This window comes from Abramis brama (assembly GCF_963993115.1).
Source record: "Abramis brama genome assembly, chromosome: 2".
Taxonomy (NCBI): domain Eukaryota; kingdom Metazoa; phylum Chordata; class Actinopteri; order Cypriniformes; family Leuciscidae; genus Abramis; species Abramis brama.
This window is the reverse complement of record NC_139964.1, coordinates 10,921,140-10,939,330: the sequence shown is the minus strand read 5'-3', so window position 1 is coordinate 10,939,330 and position 18,191 is coordinate 10,921,140. Positions and strand designations below refer to the sequence as shown.

General features: G+C 40.3%; 1 protein-coding gene and 1 long non-coding RNA gene across 2 annotated transcripts in view; one reads left to right on the top strand and one right to left on the bottom strand.

Annotated features, from left to right (window-relative positions):
• Positions 1–5,842: 5,842 nt before the first annotated feature.
• Positions 5,843–18,191, top strand: part of LOC311078354 (polymeric immunoglobulin receptor-like) — a 21,547-nt gene continuing 9,198 nt past the window's right edge. The window contains exons 1-5 of the mRNA XM_084107118.1: positions 5,843–5,960; positions 6,048–6,344; positions 6,442–6,759; positions 6,943–7,260; positions 7,336–7,611. Coding sequence (XP_083963244.1) covers positions 5,918–5,960; positions 6,048–6,344; positions 6,442–6,759; positions 6,943–7,260; positions 7,336–7,611 — 1,252 coding nt within the window. The 5' untranslated portion in view covers positions 5,843–5,917. The remainder of the gene's footprint in view (positions 5,961–6,047; positions 6,345–6,441; positions 6,760–6,942; positions 7,261–7,335; positions 7,612–18,191) is intronic.
• LOC311074842 overlaps positions 17,038–18,191 on the bottom strand; it is a 2,037-nt gene continuing 883 nt past the window's right edge. The window contains exon 2 of the long non-coding RNA XR_014604374.1: positions 17,038–17,332. This is a non-coding gene — a long non-coding RNA (uncharacterized lncRNA). The remainder of the gene's footprint in view (positions 17,333–18,191) is intronic.

Genomic DNA, 18,191 nt, shown 5'->3' with positions numbered 1-18,191 from the left:
TACACGATGGCGTTTAGCGAATATTACCGTTTGTGCAAGATAAACATGAGGGTAGAAGGTAACGTCGAGTCTGATATAAACAAACTGCTTCGGTGTCGTCATCATCTTGCTGCTCCCTCCCCGTTCTGTGATTGGTTCCCTTTTTCAGGGGAAAATTTGTTCCATGGTGTCCAGACTGCCTAGCAGCGTGAATGAAATCGCGCTGCGAGCAAGGCAGTATGGGGAAACCCAGGCTACTATTCCACAAGGATAGGTTGATAAATTAACAAAAGCAGAAAGAAATAAAGAAAGAATTTGAAACACTCTTCCACAAAGAGGCAAATTGAACTGTTTACAGCACCAACAGCATCTACAGCATCAGTAGCCGCCTAAGCAGTGCACTGGTTTCAGCCACTTTATCAATAACTGTGTCGTTGCTTATAGACATGTGGATTTCCTTCTCTGTGCACATCAACATAAAAGCCTCCAAGTTGTCCTGACTCAATGAGCTTCGTAGCCTATTCTTCACAAACTTTAAAGTTGAGAAGCTTCTCTCACATGCAACCTGCGTGATGGACAAAGTCAACAGAAACTTATATGCTAACCCAATCACATGATAAGCATCTGTGAGGAGGTTATACTGCGAGAGTATTAAATGGACACAAATGGCACAGTTTTTGCAGGAGGAACAGGTCCTGCTTTCAAGTTCCATCTCTGGTTCTTCCATATATGGCAGTCCGCCTCTATCCTCCTGACCTTCCTGTGTCACCTCACTACATGTCCTGACAGTATAACCTTCAAGAGAGGACTGTTTCAGTCTGTCCCACTGGTATGCCAGGCTAGAAAGCTCAGTTTGTAATGTGCTAACAGTAGCTCTGTCATCAAACCTAAGCAGACATTTGCTGATTTCCTGGAGTGCTGAGTTAGGGAGCCCATTTCTCTTTATTTCAGGAAAGTTTTTGGGGTCAAAACAAGCTAAATCTGAGGCAAGTTTTGCATTTGCTGAAAACCTTCTATCTATGCTACCTGCCACAGTGTCCAGAATAACATTATGGACATTCACCTCAAAGGCAGAATCAGATGAGGTTACTGGTTCATCATCTAAAAGCTCTCCTGGCATTCTTTTCTTTTTTCGGACACGCTTCTCTGGAAGTGCAGTCTGCACAAGTAGTTCATAGTTGTCCATCTCTTCCAGCTTGTCATTGGCCCAACTCACAAACTTATCAGCTGCCACTTTCACTCCCTCAAAGTCCCTGACATATTTTTTGAGGTTATCCTTTGTCCCCTCAACCAGACGCTGAGCTGACAAAATATCCACTCCATGTGTCTGTAGGTACTTGGAGAGGGGGGATGTATGTTGGAAAATGCGAAGGAAAGTTTGAGCAATAAGGATAATCTCATATTTCAGAAGATTTTCAATTAATCCCTTTGCTTTTACCCTCACTGTTGACTTCATACTTCCATCCTTCTCAACAGAGGCTAGAGTCAGCAGCAGGTCAACAAACAATGCATCCTGGGGATTACCAAAAGACCCAAAGACCTTAGTGAGAGCCTGATCCTTAGCCCACCACCTGGTTTCCCCTATTGGGCTCAGTCTCCTGTGATGTGTGTCCTCACTGGTCTCTTCCCAAGTCTGCATGCGTTTATAAGACTCCCTGAGGAAAACTGCCACATCATTTAGAAGTGAGAATAGAGATGCACTCTCTATGACACTGCCTGTTGTGTCTGCCAGTACCAAATTTAAAACATGGGCATAACACCAGACATGAATTTGTGTTGGAGACTGTTCAGACAGGAATGCAGAGAACCCTTTATACGGTCCCTGCATATTTGCTGCTCCATCAGTGGAGTTGCCCACACACATGCCCATATCAATGCCAAGTTTGTCCAATGTGTTCTTTAGTAGCTGTGTCAGATGTTTACCTGTGGATTTTTCACAGTTCACCACAGCAACCAACCGCTCATGAACTACATCTGTGACATATCTGACAATGATAGCACACTGGTCCTTTGATGTGACATCTTGGGTTGTATCGATCTGAACTGAAAACAGACCCGCCTCTCTAACCTCATCTGAAATTGTGCCCTTTATGACCTGGCTGAGAGCATCCACAACTTTCCCAACAATGTCCTTTGATAGCAGAGTCACAAGAGATCCTCTACCTTTTGCACCAGTGTCATGATGCTTCTTGCTCTGCTCTATACAACTGCTAATGTGCTGTTGAAGGCACAGATCGTAACGACTCAAAAGTATTACCAACTCTAGAAAGTTGCCATGATTGACTGCAGTATTTTCTAGTGTATAAGCAGCCTCTGCTTTATCCCCTCTGTAACTAAGTCCACATTTGCCTATGACTTTTATCACATCTATTATGCGTTCCATCACCTGACGCTTCTTCTTCACCTGCTCATGATGTAAAGACATTTGTTTGTCTGCCAGAAGGCTTTTTATATCTGCCCTTTTAGCCAACAGAAAGTAAGCATCAGCACTGTCTCTGTGGATCTTACTTTTCTCATGCTCTTCTATCCGCTGATGAACATGTTTCCATGTTTTCATACCTCCCTTTATGAAAGGACTTTCACTTGCAGCAGGTGCAAATGCCAAACACACAGAACAATACAGTGATTGTGTTTTTTCACTGTATGTCAACCACTTACGGTTGGTACCATGCTTGCTGTGAAAAACTTTAGCTAGTAGGTGGTGTTTTGTGGGCTGCTGAGGATGGTAATGGAAAAATGTGTCTAGATCCTGTGCTTGAGGACGAGCAAAATAATCAAAATGACTGGCTTCCTCATCTACACTTGCATCTGCCTGTGCCTCTGGAATCTCTTGCAGGGCTGTTGCCTCACTGGATGCTGTCTCTATATCTGCTCTTTCAGCATCTGACTCACCTATATTGCATGACAAATAGGACAGAAGGACATATACCAGGGGTATCAGACTCAGATTAGACAGTAGGCCGGATTTGTTGGAATGAGATCTCATGTGGGCCGTCATTGCCATTTTTTTTCATATTATATTTAATATTTCCAAATTTATTCAAAAATAATGCTTTTTTACTCAAAAACATGATACCTACTCTCAGATAAATGAGGCCTATTATTAATCAGATGCAAATAGAAATATAAAACCAGGCCTATTTGAAAGAAAACAAGTTGACAAAAAGATTAAATCCAATATTAGATTATATAGCATAACAAGTGATTTATAAGCTATTTTTTGTAGCCCGGACATTTTTGACCAAGAACAAAAAAGGTGTTATAGGGTTTTGAACACAACCTGAGGGTTATAACTTTAATTCATATTGTTTACTCTGGTATCCTCTCTACCTGTAGCTGTAGTCATCATGGCCTCCTCATTTTCAGCAGGGGACTGGCTTATCTGCTGCTCAGATGCTACAAAAAATAATTAGTAATTAAAATAAAATAATAATAAAAAGTAATGTTACTGCATAACATTACACAGATCAAGCTTGAGTTGTTATCAATATTAAATTGCATAATATTTGCAAAGTCTATGAATCGCCATGTATTGGGTGATACAAAAAGGCTAATATTTAAATTAAATGTTATATTTTGCTTGTGAATAAGTTGACAACGGTATTAGCAGAATAATTACGTTGCTAATGCTAATCATAGGCCTAACATTATCTCTCTTTACCTGTTGCCACTTGTGTTTGTCCTCTTGAAAATAACTCGGTAAGTTTAACACATTTGGCAGCATCCTCCTCCAATGCCTTTCTTTTTTTTAATCTGGCTTTTTCAGCCCCCCCTGGTCTCTTCCTACCATCCATCCTCCCTGAAGCGAACCGTTACGTAGGGCTGACCCTATCTTATCAGTAGGCGCCGGCGGTGCCGCGGTAGCCTTCCTGAGAGAAAACGATTTGGAAAAGACGGCTATGGACCCAACCAACTCTATGGGAGGGGAGGGGAGAACTCCCTCATATGGTACAACCCATGCAGAGGCTGCGCGCTGCGGCTGCGGTGTCAGAATGCGGAACGTGTTTAAAAGAGAAGATAGACTGAAACGTTACCAAAAAAAAAAAAAAAAAAAAAAAAAAACCTCGGCCGGCCCAAAAGTGAAGCGGCCCACCGGGAATTCTCCCGATTACCCACTCCGGGCCTGGGTAACACTAAAGCAGTGTTAAAGTTAATGAGATAATTACGTGATTAATTAAGTGATGATTGAGCATTAGTGATGAACACCTGCTGTTAACAAGCAGAATCACTGAAGGAAAGAGAAACACAAGAACTACAACTGACTTCAGTCACAGCCTTAGATGAAATCAACTGAAGAGAAATGAAGACATTAAATCTGTGAAGATCTCAACAGAGGAGGATTAAACAACTCCACAAACAGCATTACCAGCTTCACTTATTACTAACCAGACTGACTTATCTCTGTCAGACGTCAAAATTTCTTATTGAGAAATAACAGAGGTTTAGATGTTGATGTTTTATTGAAAATGTCTGATCGTCATTACTGTGATCAGTGTTTCATTTTGTTGGGCAGTCACAGGTGCTCTTTCAGTGTGATTAATGTAATATTCAGTCAGTGCTGATGGTGGGAGGAGCCAGCAAAGCTGATCATTACTGATAAAGAGCTGAAGAAAGAGGAAGGAACTAAAGCAGACAGATGTAGAGACAAAAGATACAGCACTGATGTGGTAATCTGATATCGTTTAATCATAGTTTGCACAAAACATTACAAACTGCAGACATATTTAGAAATACACAGACATCGGTTACACTTTATTTTAAGGTGTCATTGTTACAGATTAATTATATATTTAAGTACTGAGCAATATTAAACTCTTACTTACTATAGGGTTAGGGTAAGATTAGGATTTGGTTGAGGGTTGGTTGAGAGACATCAATCAGCATATGAATATCGACCACGATATCAATCTAGCATGTGTTAATTAAACTTCTGGCTCCATCTAGAGGAAAATGTGAGTTCATGTTAAATTTATGCTAGTAAACTTTTTTTTTTTTTTTTTTTTTTTAAAGTAGTAGTTATAACAGTGTATACACAGTATAATATATGCAGTGATAAAAGCAAAATTATGCATTTCATCTATTGTGTCGATTGAGTTTGTAAATATCATCAATTATTACATTAGATAATTTCATCATTGCAGCTTAGTTCATTTCTCATACAACAGTGTCAGTATATCAGATCAATAATATTGTTGAATGTTATGTGTCCCCAACTAAGCAAGCCAGAGGCAACAGTGGCAAACTCTGTCAGGTGACAGAATGGAGAAAAAAATATTTTAGTGGAAAGAGTAAATCTGGAGGCATGAAACTTTGGCCTAATATTTGGTAATTACCACACTCATTGTGCATGTAGATGTTTTAATGACCACAAAGTAAAGGGAAGCACTGGACTGAAGTTCCAGTGCCTTACTCTTTGTGTTTGTTTTGTTCAACTGTCATGTCTGTCAGCTGCTGTCTGTGGTGCTGAATACAGTCAAAAGACAGTAAGATCTGATGTATTTGCTCCTAATAAGTTGTTAAAGTTTCTGACAAATGAGAAAAATGTAAAACTCAAAGAATCAGATGCATTTTTTCCATTTCTAAGAGTACCTTGTATGGGCACTAGGTGACCTCAGGGAATTCACACGTATATGTTTATATACATCCCTCTAGTGGAGGATTTAATCAATGCTGATACATTTGTTGCATAGACCTTCTATAGAGAAGATGAAGCCTGTGTGAGCTCTCAGTATCAGACACTGTAACCTCCACTAGGTGGCGCTCTTTCAGTGTGATTAATGTAATATTCAGTCAGAGCTGATGGTGGGAGGAGCCAGTAAAGCTGATCATTACTGATAAAGAGCTGAAGAAAGAGGAAGGAACTAAAGCAGACAGATGTAGAGACAGAGAGATTCACACAGAGAACATTCAGCATAAAGAAGACTGAACTCAACTCACAATGAAGATCCTCCTCATCTTCTTCACTTTCTCCCTGATCTCAGGTCAGAGCTTTTCTCTTTCATCACTGCAGTAATGATGCTGTTTTCTGTTCATGAGGTTTCTGATCACAGTATCAATCTGATTGACAGGTGCAGTGAGATGCGTCAGTGTCACTGGATATTCTGGAGGAAGTCTTCTTGTTGATTCACAGAAGACTTGGTTCAGTGCAAATACTAAAAGCTTTAACAAATTACCTGAGTGGAGAAGTATATTGAATGATATGAAACATGATAAATGGATCAATAATGGAAAATTCACATTGTTTAGAAATAATGAGGGAAACCTTATGATCTACATTAGAGGTTTGAATGAACATGACGCTGGAGGATACTGGATTGGTGTTCTTTACAAGTGGGGTATAGATATGACTTTAAATGTGGAAGAAGGTCAGTCATTTTAAGATCAAAGTCTTGGTGTAGTAAAATTCCTGATCCTAATAAAGCCTGTATAAATTATTATTATTATTTTTTTTGTAAACAACAGATTTATGTTATAATATGTCAAAGACAGTGATGGTGAATATTGGAGAAACTGCAACCTTCAGCTGTGAATATTCACATAATCATATTAATGATCCCAAGATCATATTCAAAGAAGGAAAAGACTCTATTGAGACGATTTACAGCACCTCGAAGAAGACCAAAAGATTCAGTGTTTCTGATGACAGACATAAAAACCTCTTCAGTGTGAGAATTACTGCTGTGACTCCAGATGATGGAGGAGTTTATTTATGTGGAGTTTGGATCAACAGACACTCGTACAGTTACTCCATTATTAATACTGTTCATTTAGATATTGGTAGTAAGTAAAACAACCTTTCAATCAAATCTCACATAAAAGTTTCTAAAATCAGTGTGTGTTGTAGAATTGATCAGACATGATATTGGTGATGAACCTGAGAAGTTGAAGTATTATTGTTTACATTACAGAAATATTGTATGAGAACCATAATTAATGTAAAATATTACTGTTCTTTGTTTGCAGTGGCTCCAGTAGTGAGACGTGAAGGAGAATCTGCTGAGATCTTCTGCCCTTATGATTCAATCTATAAATCAAAGTCAAAGTCTCTCTGTAAGGGGAAGTGCTCCACTAGAGATAGAAATACTCTCAATGAGACTGTGAGAGAAGAGAAAGAGACCAAGACTAACAGATTGACTCTGAATGATGACGTCACTGCAAGTGTCTTCACTGGGACCATCACTGGACTGACAGCAGAGGATGCTGGGAAATACTGGTGTGCAGTTACATTAGAGAAAGACGTGAATTATCTTTACACTCATCTGATCGTCATCATGAACGAGGGTGAGGAAGGTTTATACATCTGAATATGTGAAACTATGGCTGTGAATTGATGGTCTATACTTCTAATATTTCCAGAGCTGAACTTGACTAAGTATGAAGGAGACGACGTGTCAATCCAGTGCAAACATCATGATGAACATCAGAAATGCTTCTGCAAAGCACAAGAACCCTCCATGTGTGTGAAGGATGGAGTTTCATTGGAGACGATCAGAGATGATCGATTCTCTTTCAGTGATGAAGCTTCTACTGGAGTCTTTACTGTAAACATCACTGATCTGAGAGAAGAGGATTCTGGGATATACTGGTGTGGATCTCACATCACCACTAAAGTCAACCTCACTGTAAAACAGGGTAAGTAATATTATTGAATTATTTTGTATTTAAAATGAAGTCATTAAGTTTTTTTTTTTTGGTTGCGGAAACTGGGTAAAACGTGTCTCAAGGACAATGAACAGAACACACACCTGTTAGAGCATGTGACCAGTGATGGGGAAAGTTACTTTTAAAAGGATTGTGTTACAATATTGTGTTACTCCCTTAAAAAGTAACTAATTCCATTACTTAGTTACTTTTTATGGAAAGTAACGGGAATGGTAGATTGTTTCTTCTTTCGCACCTGACTTAAGTCTACCTGGGTCTCGTCTAGAATCGACATCCCCGTTCAATAATATTTATACTCTAGCGCGCCTCCTCATCGACATCGGCCGAGTCCCCTAACTCTCACAGCAATAGCTAAACAGACTCCACACAATGGCTTCAAATATGCTTTAATCACGGCCAGAGGATCTCAGACAAATATCAGAGAGAATCCCACCAGCAAAAATAATACAACAGTTTTTATAGGCAGTGTTGGGGGTAACGAGTTACAAAGTAATGGATTACAGTAACGATATTACTTTTTTGGGTAACAAAATAAAGTATCGCTGTAATGATTCCTGTATTGTGTTTCCCTCGTCTTGTGTGGACTTTAGTTATTTCCTGTTCTGTGTCATGTTTTGTAGTCCTTTGTAGTTTTTCTAGTTTATTAGTATCCCCAGGTGTTTCTAATTAGCCACACCCCCTTGTTATCTTGTTTAGCTTGTTGGTCCCTGTGTATTTATAGCCCTTGTGTTTCACTTGTTACTTTGTCAGTTGTTGTACATGTAAGGGTTGCTTCTAGTCTTGTCATTCTCGTGGTTTTGTTTCATTATCCCTGAAGTTCTTTATTATTTGTTCTATGTGTTATTTCATTAAAACCTTGCGTTTAGATCCTCGCTTCCACCTGCTTTCTCCAGCACATTACAGAACAACTGACCAACTATGGATCTAGCAAGTACTAGCTGGGACCCACTGAGCAAAATTTGTTCTATTTATCAAGATGATTGCAGCATCGAAAGTTATGTGTAGGAGTTCCTTTTTTATAGTCATCTCGTTCCTGGGAATGAGGCTAGGCTGAAGGACTGTTTCTGGAGTGGACTAGAACAGGACATTAGCTTAAATTTACCAGAGGAAGACCCCAGCTGGACCCTGGTACAGTACATTGACTTTGTCCTGCAGTTTTGTGGTTCCCCTTCACTGTAGGGGAGGTGGAGAAACTTCACGCCAGTCCAGCCGAGCCTGCACTTCACGCCAGTCCAGCCGAACCTGCACACGTCATGCCAGCTGAGACTGTTCACGTCGCTTCTGCCGATCCAGAGACTGTTCACATCGCTTCTGCCGATCCAGAGACTGTTCACGTCGCTTCTGCTGATCCAGAGACTGTTCACGTCGCTTCTGCCGATCCAGAGACTGTTCACATCGCTTCTGCCGATCCAGAGACTGTTCACGTCGCTTCTGCTGATCCAGAGACTGTTCACGTCGCTTCTGCCGATCCAGAGACTATTCACGTCGCTTCTGCCGATCCAGAGACTGTTCACGTCACTTCTGCCGATCCAGAGACTGTTCACGTCGCTTCTGCTGATCCAGAGACTGTTCACGTCGCTTCTGCCGATCCAGAGACTGTTCACGTCGCTTCTGCCGATCCAGAGACTGTTCACGTCGCTTTTGCCGATCCAGAGACTGTTCACGTCGCTTCTGCTGATCCAGAGACTGTTCACGTCGCTTCTGCTGATCCAGAGACTGTTCACGTCGCTTCTGCTGATCCAGAGACTGTTCACGTCGCTTCTGCTGATCCAGAGACTGTTCACGTCACTTTTGCCGATACAGAGCGTTCACCGCTGGTCCTGCCCAGCTCAGAGTCCTCTTCACCGCTGGTCCCGTCCAGCCCAGAGCCTTCACCGCTGGTCCCGCCCAGCTCAAAGCCCTCTTCGCTGCTGGTCCTGCCCAGCTCAAAGCCCACTTCGCCGCTGGTCCTGCCCAGCTCAAGGCCCTCTTCATCGCTGGTCCTGCCCAGCTCAGAGTCCTCTTCACCGCTGGTCCCGTCCAGCACAGAGCCTTCACCGCTGGTCCTGCCCAGCTCAAAGCCCTCTTCGCCGCTGGTCCTGCCCAGCTCAAAGCCCTCTTCACCGCTGGTCCTGCCCAGCTCAAGGCCCTCTTCATCGCTGGTCCTGCCCAGCTCAGAGTCCTCTTCACCGCTGGTCCCGTCCAGCACAGAGCCTTCACCGCTGGTCCTGCCCAGCTCAAAGCCCTCTTCGCCGCTGGTCCTGCCCAGCTCAAAGCCCTCTTCGCCACTGGTCCTGCCCAGCTCAAGGCCCTCTTTATCGCTGGTCCAGGACTCTTTACCGGGAAGCCTCCCCAAGAAATTTTTTTGGGGGGGCAATACACCTCCGGACCAGTCTGATCTGCCAGGACCGCCAGAGGGGTGGTCTCCTGTTCCGCCCTGGACGTCCGAGGGTCCATCATCTCTGCCTTGGACGCCCGAGGGTCCTTCAGCTCCGCCCTGGCCGCCTGAGGGGTCGTCTCCGCCCTGGCCGCCTGAAGGTTCGTCTCCGCCCTGGCCGCTTGAAGGTTCGTCTCTGCCCTGGTTGCTTGCACAGCCTGCTCCACCCTGGTCGCCAGCACTGGCTGCTCCACCCTGGCCTCTCGTCCTGTCGCAGTCTCCAGGCCCTCTTCCATTCCATGGGCCTGGCCCTCCAACCCGCCCCGGGATCCGCCTCAGACCCACCACCCTCCTGGACTATTGTTTTTCTGAGGAGTGTCTGGAATCCACTCCTTAAGTGGGGGGCTATGTAATGATTCCTGTCTTGTGTTTCCCTCGTCTTGTGTGGACTTTAGTTATTTCCTGTTCTGTGTCATGTTTTGTAGTCCTTTGTAGTTTTTCTAGTTTATTAGTATCCCCAGGTGTTTCTAATTAGCCACACCCCCTTGTTATCTTGTTTAGCTTGTTGGTCCCTGTGTATTTATAGCCCTTGTGTTTCACTTGTTACTTTGTCAGTTGTTGTACATGTAAGGGTTGCTTCTAGTCTTGTCATTCTCGTGGTTTTGTTTCTTTATCCCTAAAGTTTTTTATTATTTGTTCTATGTGTTATTTCATTAAAACCTTGCGTTTATATCTTCGCTTCCACCTGCTTTCTCTGGCACATTACAAATGCATTACACTAAAAATATCGGTAACTACACTACTTTATTAGACTATAGGAACACGCTTTCCTGCGTTACCCAAGCCGTGTTTGCCTGCATGTAAAGCTCTGATCTGTTTAAGTGGTGCGTGCATGTCTGTGTGTGTGTGTGTGTGTGTGTGCTTGCACCGTTGTCATAGAGATCGATTTGAGTGACGTAGCTGCTGGTGCGAAGGGGAGCGGGAAATGGAGACAGAGACGGAGACAGGGGGTTTCGGCCAGTGGCGATATTCACATTACTTTCAGCTTATTGCTCGAAAGGACAAAAAATTTCGCTTGAAATGCACTCTATGCCCAGGCAGCAAGTACTGGCCATCGGGATTACCGGGAGATTTCCAGTGGGCTGACGTACCTTTTGGGCCGACAGCTCATACTTTTTTTTCTTTTTCTGTTTTTTTTTGTCTTAACGACCATAAAACTCGTACATCGGCGGCCCATTCGTTTTGCTTAATTGCCGGCGCTGGGTTAAGTAAGTGCGTGCCGGTGTAATGCATTAGTTAAAGTCTGCGTCAGTTTTTTTTCCCTGATAGCTGACCGGCCCATGAAACACCTTGGCCCATTGGATCTTTTCTTGATTGACACTGGGCTGGTCCAATCACGTCTTTAAACACCTCCCCCTTTGGGCTTTGAGCAAGCGTGCAGTGTGTCAGTGTGTATCTGTCAAAATAGTCTGAGAGATGAAGAAAAAACACAAGGAATGTGCAGAGAAATAGCGTGAAAAATAGACACAGGCCCTTCAAGCAGACACTGTAAAATGTGTCAAAATGTTTTCTGCTGCAGCATGACCTTCATCAGCTCCTGTGGCTGATGATGAGGATAGTGAGGAGGATCAGGACAGAGAGAAAGTGTAGAGCCTGCGGTAAGCAGAAATGGAGCGTCAGCGTCAGTTCTGGCAGGCCAGGTAGTCAAGACGCTGCTAATACTGTTTGCTAACAACACTGTCCCGTCAGCTGATCTGCTCCAGCTGAGCTGCATTAGCTCGTTAACTCCCCTCGCTGCTCAATGGCCAAAGCTCAAACAAGGCGCCCTATTTAAAGCACATTCAGTTGCTCATACATGCTTGCTGCTCGCTTCTGCTGATCTGTACGCTGGTAAAAAGCTGTTTAATTCCTTCATCTAGCTTGTTTCTCAGAAGGTGGCTTAGTCATCTCTTCATAGCGCTTACACTGTAGACTGTCAAAACAGTTCAAAGACAGATAATTCTAGGTAACAGCATGTTTTAGCTATTGTGGTCTTGAATAGTCATTTCAGTAATTAATGAATAATTTTTACCATAATATAATTGCTAAATTAGGGTGGCTCAGACGACACCGTTCGAGACACTCAATTTCTGTTTTGGGGGGAATAGCTCATCTAGTCAAAATAAAGTGAGAGCCCTTATGCTGCTGCTGCATCCCCTCATGCTGATAATGCTGTCCCTATCTGCGGCTGCTATCTCCTCATAATGCTGCTGTCCCCTGACTCTGCTAATTCATGAATGGTCAGGGGACTCATCTGATCAGAACATACTGCTGCTGCTGTCCCCTGATTCTGCTAACTCATGGGTGGTCAGGACTCATCTGATTATAACATATTGCAAATTATCCGTGTATATTTGTAGATTACTAAGCATATAAATTGTTAGAGGATTGCCAGGTGTGGTTTTGTTTGGGGGGATATTTTAGCTCTCACAGTCCTAAACTGTGTGAGCGTTCCCTAATGCTGCTGCTGCTGCTGTCCTCTGACTCTCTGCTATTTCAAAACGATTTAACTGTGGTAAAATCACTGTAGCTCATAGACTCAAGTAGCTTATTGCGTTTATAAGACGCTGAATATGCTAAATGACTACCTTGGTAATCCAGAGTTCTCACGAGAGCACAAGTTGAATTTGCTCAGCGAGTTACTCTGGTGTCGAGTAATGAAGCTCATTAAATATGCCCCTCGATCTGAGCTGCACCAATCACATCGGGTTATCGGATATAGGCGGGCCAGAGGCGAGCTAAACAGATGACGACAGCGCTGTGCCGTCGAAGTCATTAGTAAACATTGCATGATGGCTATGGATGAACACCAGTTGTTTGAAACGGCTTTGGCTGCTAGAATGAATGAGTTAGACTTGGCTTTTTATCTAAAACTGGAACAGAAGACGGCGCTCAAATCGTTCCTTTGCAAGGATCGTTTTGCCGACCGGATACGGTAAGAGTCTAATCTACCAGTTAGCTCCGCTGGTAGCTAAGGCTATGGGGTTTATAGTAGTGATTGGTCGTAGTGTTATCCAATTGCGTGCAGTGAGATTTTCAAATGCACGCTTGGTGCCGCCCCTCGAGCTGGGCGATTTTCATTAGTCGATGCCAGACCATTTATCTTTTAGATTTAAGTCTGGATTTCCAGGCTACTAAATGACACCAATGCTAAATGTTTTAATATTACTGATCAGAATTAGGGCTGCACGATTCATCCAAATAAAAGCGAAATTGCGATTATCAAATGGCAAAAATATTATATATGTATATATATATCAGGGTTTCCGTTGTCCGGTAATTGCCGGACATTGGCCGGAAAAAAAATGAAATGTCCGACAAAATTAAATCTCTCCGGTCAAATTGTCCGATTAAAATTGCCTAATCCCGCCCCCTAACACAATCTGAATTTGAGAATAAGCCTAAAATGTATAAAGCAAAAATACATCGACCTTTGGCTTTGTTATAAATGAACAGGCTCTACCGTTTGAAAGTTATTAAACATTATTACATGGCTTGGTTGAATTTCAATGTGGAATGCGGTCTGTTATTTCTTGATATCAGACCGCTGCGAAGCACTAGCGGCGCCCGGATTTTGATTGTAGGTGGGCCTCCAGAAAACTGGATGGGCCAGTTAAAATAAGCCAAAAAATAAATAAAAACGGGTTCCCCTTCATCTCCGTTTCAGCGCTTTTCTGGACACTGAGGACAGCGACTAAAATTATAGGCCTATTATTTTTAGTTTATTAACAGCAACAACAGCTGTAAAGATGAAGTTGACGATCGCCATCTCCGACGCGCCTATAGAGAGAAATGCACATCATGGATTACATAATCAGAGAGTAGCCTATTTCTTTTCGTTTTAAATAGTTAAAAAGACATTTCAAGCTTTCTTAAGATATATTTCATGTCTGTGAGGCCTACGCGCTGCATGAGTTTCGTTAAATTAGGATGAGATGCGCTCCCGTTCACGAGCAATGCAAGTGACCGCGCGGGCGCCGTCATGTGGGCCTATCGTCTGCTATATTAAAAATTATTATAATTATATTAAATTTAGGCAATTGGTTGATAAAAAAATTATTAAAATTACGATACAATTTATTCAAAACGAAATTCACTTCAAAAAAGGCTTTCTACAAAACAAAAAACTTAATTAAGTGGTCAAGATCATGTCTGACCCGCTCCATGTCTCTCGATATTGCGCACACTATCTTACACGTGCGGTTCACTTTTAATAATCCACATAAATTAAAAAAAATAACATTATAATATTTTAACAAATATTAAACTAAATGAGCTTATTTAATGGCTACAACACGTAGCCTATAGACTCTATTTGTACAAATTGCTGCACATTCATTTTATTCTGAATTTTGCACATATAAGTTGAAAGGCATTTGTTTGTGCATGCATAGCAAAACATATCTGCAACATTTATCAAGTTCACTGATAATTATGCGTGCATTTATTAATTATTATCTTAATGAATAATGAAACAAGGACGAAGCATAAACTGCATTGTTTGTTTAGAATGGAATGGATCGCAAATAGATCCGAATGAAGAAACGTACAAAACCATAGTAGAAAATGGGTCTCGAGTGTTCCTGCAGAGGGGGGGTTCTCGCTGCAGAATCGGATCAAGACGAAGCAGCGAAGTCGCCTTGCGGAGAACAAGGTTACGCGGCTTATGCGCATTGCAAGTTGTGGAGAGACACTGGGAAGTTCGCTTGAGTAAAAACAATAGGCTTCAGATATTTTATGTGGGGAAGGGGTATTGGTTTGTTAAACTATGAATGTGAAACCATAGTAGGCTAAAAACAATTGGCGTTGATTGACGCCAATCGGACGTTCATGTTTTTTTTTCCGTCTATTTGAAAATTAGGCTAATAAACATGTTGCATTCTATATGGCCTGATTATGTCATTTTTTAAGTTATATAGCCTGCCTCCAGTTTTCCTCAACTTGACTAATTAAGAGGCGATATTTGACCGGCATATTATCAAAATGTCCGGAAAACGAAACCTCTGCCGGTCAAACTTTGACCGGCACCATTTTTTTCTAGCGGAAACTCTGATATATATATATATATATATATATATATATATATATATATATATATATATAGCCTATATATATATACCCAGCTAACAATTTTCGGTTATAAGAACGTTTCCGTAACGTTCCCATTAAGTTATAAAAACGTTATTTCTGAATGTTCTAGAAACGTTCAAAGTGGCCAGTTTTTTAGACGTTGTATTAACGTTATTTCTTAGTTATAAGAACGTTATTCAAAACGTTATTAGAACGTTCAATTCTCTTGTTATATAAATGTTGTATTAACGTTATTTCTTAGTTATAAGAACGTTATTCAAAACGTTATTAGAACGTTAAATTCTCCTGTTATATAAATGTTGTATTAACGTTCTTGCTTGGTTTTTAAGAACGTTATTCAAACGTTATTGGAACATTCAATTCTTAGGTTATAAGAACGTTTCCATAACGTTCCCATTAAGTTATAAAAACGTTATTTCTGAATGTTCTAGGAACGTTCAAAACGTCCAGTTTTTTGGACGTTGTATTAACGTTATTTCTTAGTTATAAGAACGTTATTCAAAACGTTATTAGAACGTTCTATTCTCCTGTCATATAAATGTTGTATTAACGTTCTTGCTTGGTTATAAGAACGTTGTTCAAACGTTATTGGAACATTCAATTCTTAGGTTATAAGAACGTTTCCATACGTTCCCATTAAGTTATAAAAACTTTATTTCTGAATGTTCTAGGAACGTTCAAAGCGTCCAGTTTTTTGGACGTTGTATTAACGTTATTTCTTAGTTATAAGAACGTTATTCAAAACGTTATTAGAACGTTCAATTCTCCTGTTATATAAATGTTGTATTAACGTTCTTGCTTGGTTTTTAAGAACGTTATTCAAACGTTATTGGAACATTCAATTCTTAGGTTATAAAAACGTTTCCATAACGTTCCCATTAAGTTATAAAAACGTTATTTCTGAATGTTCTAGGAACGTTCAAAACGTCCAGTTTTTTGGACGTTGTATTAACGTTATTTCTTAGTTATAAGAACGTTATTCAAAACGTTATTAGAACGTTCTATTCTCCTGTCATATAAATGTTGTATTAACGTTCTTGCTTGGTTATAAGAACGTTGTTCAAACGTTATTGGAACATTAAATTCTTAGGTTATAAGAACGTTTCCATAACGTTCCCATTAAGTTATAAAAACTTTATTTCTGAATGTTCTAGGAACGTTCAAAGCGTCCAGTTTTTTGGACGTTGTATTAACGTTATTTCTTAGTTATAAGAACGTTATTCAAAACGTTATTAGAACGTTCAATTCTCCTGTTATATAAATGTTGTATTAACGTTCTTGCTTGGTTTTTAAGAACGTTATTCAAACGTTATTGGAACATTCAATTCTTAGGTTATAAGAACGTTTCCATAACGTTCCCATTAAGTTATAAAAACTTTATTTCTGAATGTTCTAGGAACGTTCAAAGCGTCCAGTTTTTTGGACGTTGTATTAACATTATTTCTTAGTTATAAGAACGTTATTAAAAATGTTATTAGAACGTTTAATTATCTTGTTATAAAACATTGTATTAATGTTATTGCTTGGTTATGAGAACATTATTCAAAACCTTATTAGAACGTTCAATTATTTTGTTACATAAATGTTGTATTAATGTTCTTCCTTGGTTATAAGAACGTTATTCAAACGTTATTAGAATGTTCAATTCTCCCGTTATATAAACGTTCTCTTAATGTTTTTCTAAGATTATGAAAAACATTCTTAAAACATTCCATTCACTTGTTTAAACATTTAAACATTCTCAATGTTTTTTGCATATAATGTATATATGACAATCATTTTATAAAAGCACCTTATTAAGAACTTTCAAATTTAAAAATTAAGACAAAAGATCTAGAAAGATAATTAAAATCAAAAAGACCCATGAATCATGTCTATAATATGTGTAATGTAGTCCACTGAAGATGAGCTGAAGTGAACCAAAGTGTAGTTTATTTCAAGATACAGATACAATTGAAACCGACTTGGGTTAAATTGAAATATAAAATTAACATGAAAATAAACCTGGACTAACATAGAACAAACTGATTAAACTTCAAAATAATGAAACATGAAACAAAACTAAAACTGCCTCTTTACCTAACCCTAACCTATCAGCAAGCTAAAAAAAACAAAAACATTTTAAATGACATTATCCACAATCACATCAGCTTCCACTTCCAGTGCATCGGACTGGACTGGACCCTGAGAGGATCTCCGGAGATACTGCAGGGAGAAAATAAAACAGTGTTGTATTAAAGTGTGGTGGGATTAGTATAAAAGCACTGGGATGCTGTACTTGCTCATGCACAATATCTAATTCAATTTTCTGACAATTTACAAAAAGTTTAATCTGCTTTGGAATATTGGAAGAACACATGAAGATACGAGACAAGCTCTCTGCTCTTGTCCCTAAGCCCAGAGCCAGATGCTACTAAATTTATATTGCTTTTCATGCTCAAGGACTTTGCATTGTTTCTATTTTAACGCACTCTTAAAGTTTAAATTGCATTAATGAATCGTGCCACATCCCAAAACTGCAACCTAATGATAACTTTGCTTAAATCAAAAATATTTTAAAAGGTCATTAATGGATCATAATTATTGCACAAATATGTGTCAAATAGCCTGCATCCACTTCTTTGTCAGACAGTCATCGTTTAGAAAAGCACTCATTAAAACTCAAATATGGTTGTCACTGATTATTATTTGTGCAATGAGGGATGCTACAGTGACGCCTCGATTTTGCTTCATTTATTGCTGTTTCGACCGGAAGTCGCTTTACACAACAAACGCTGAACCGGATGTGCGTTCTAATTTCTGTGAAAAAGGCATATTACTTTTGTCAAGTGCTCGATCCAAATATCACATTTAAGAGGAGCCTGGAGATATCCTTCCTTTTTAAATGTCACATAGGAGCTTGTTATAACCTGTAAAACTGCAAACACTGTGGACAACTTACACGATAAAATTACAAATAAGTTACAGATTTCAGATGACGAACTTGACACATGAAACAGATAACTGGAGGGGGAAATACCCGGCCATAGCTGAGCTAACTTAATTGAGCTAACATTAGCCGATT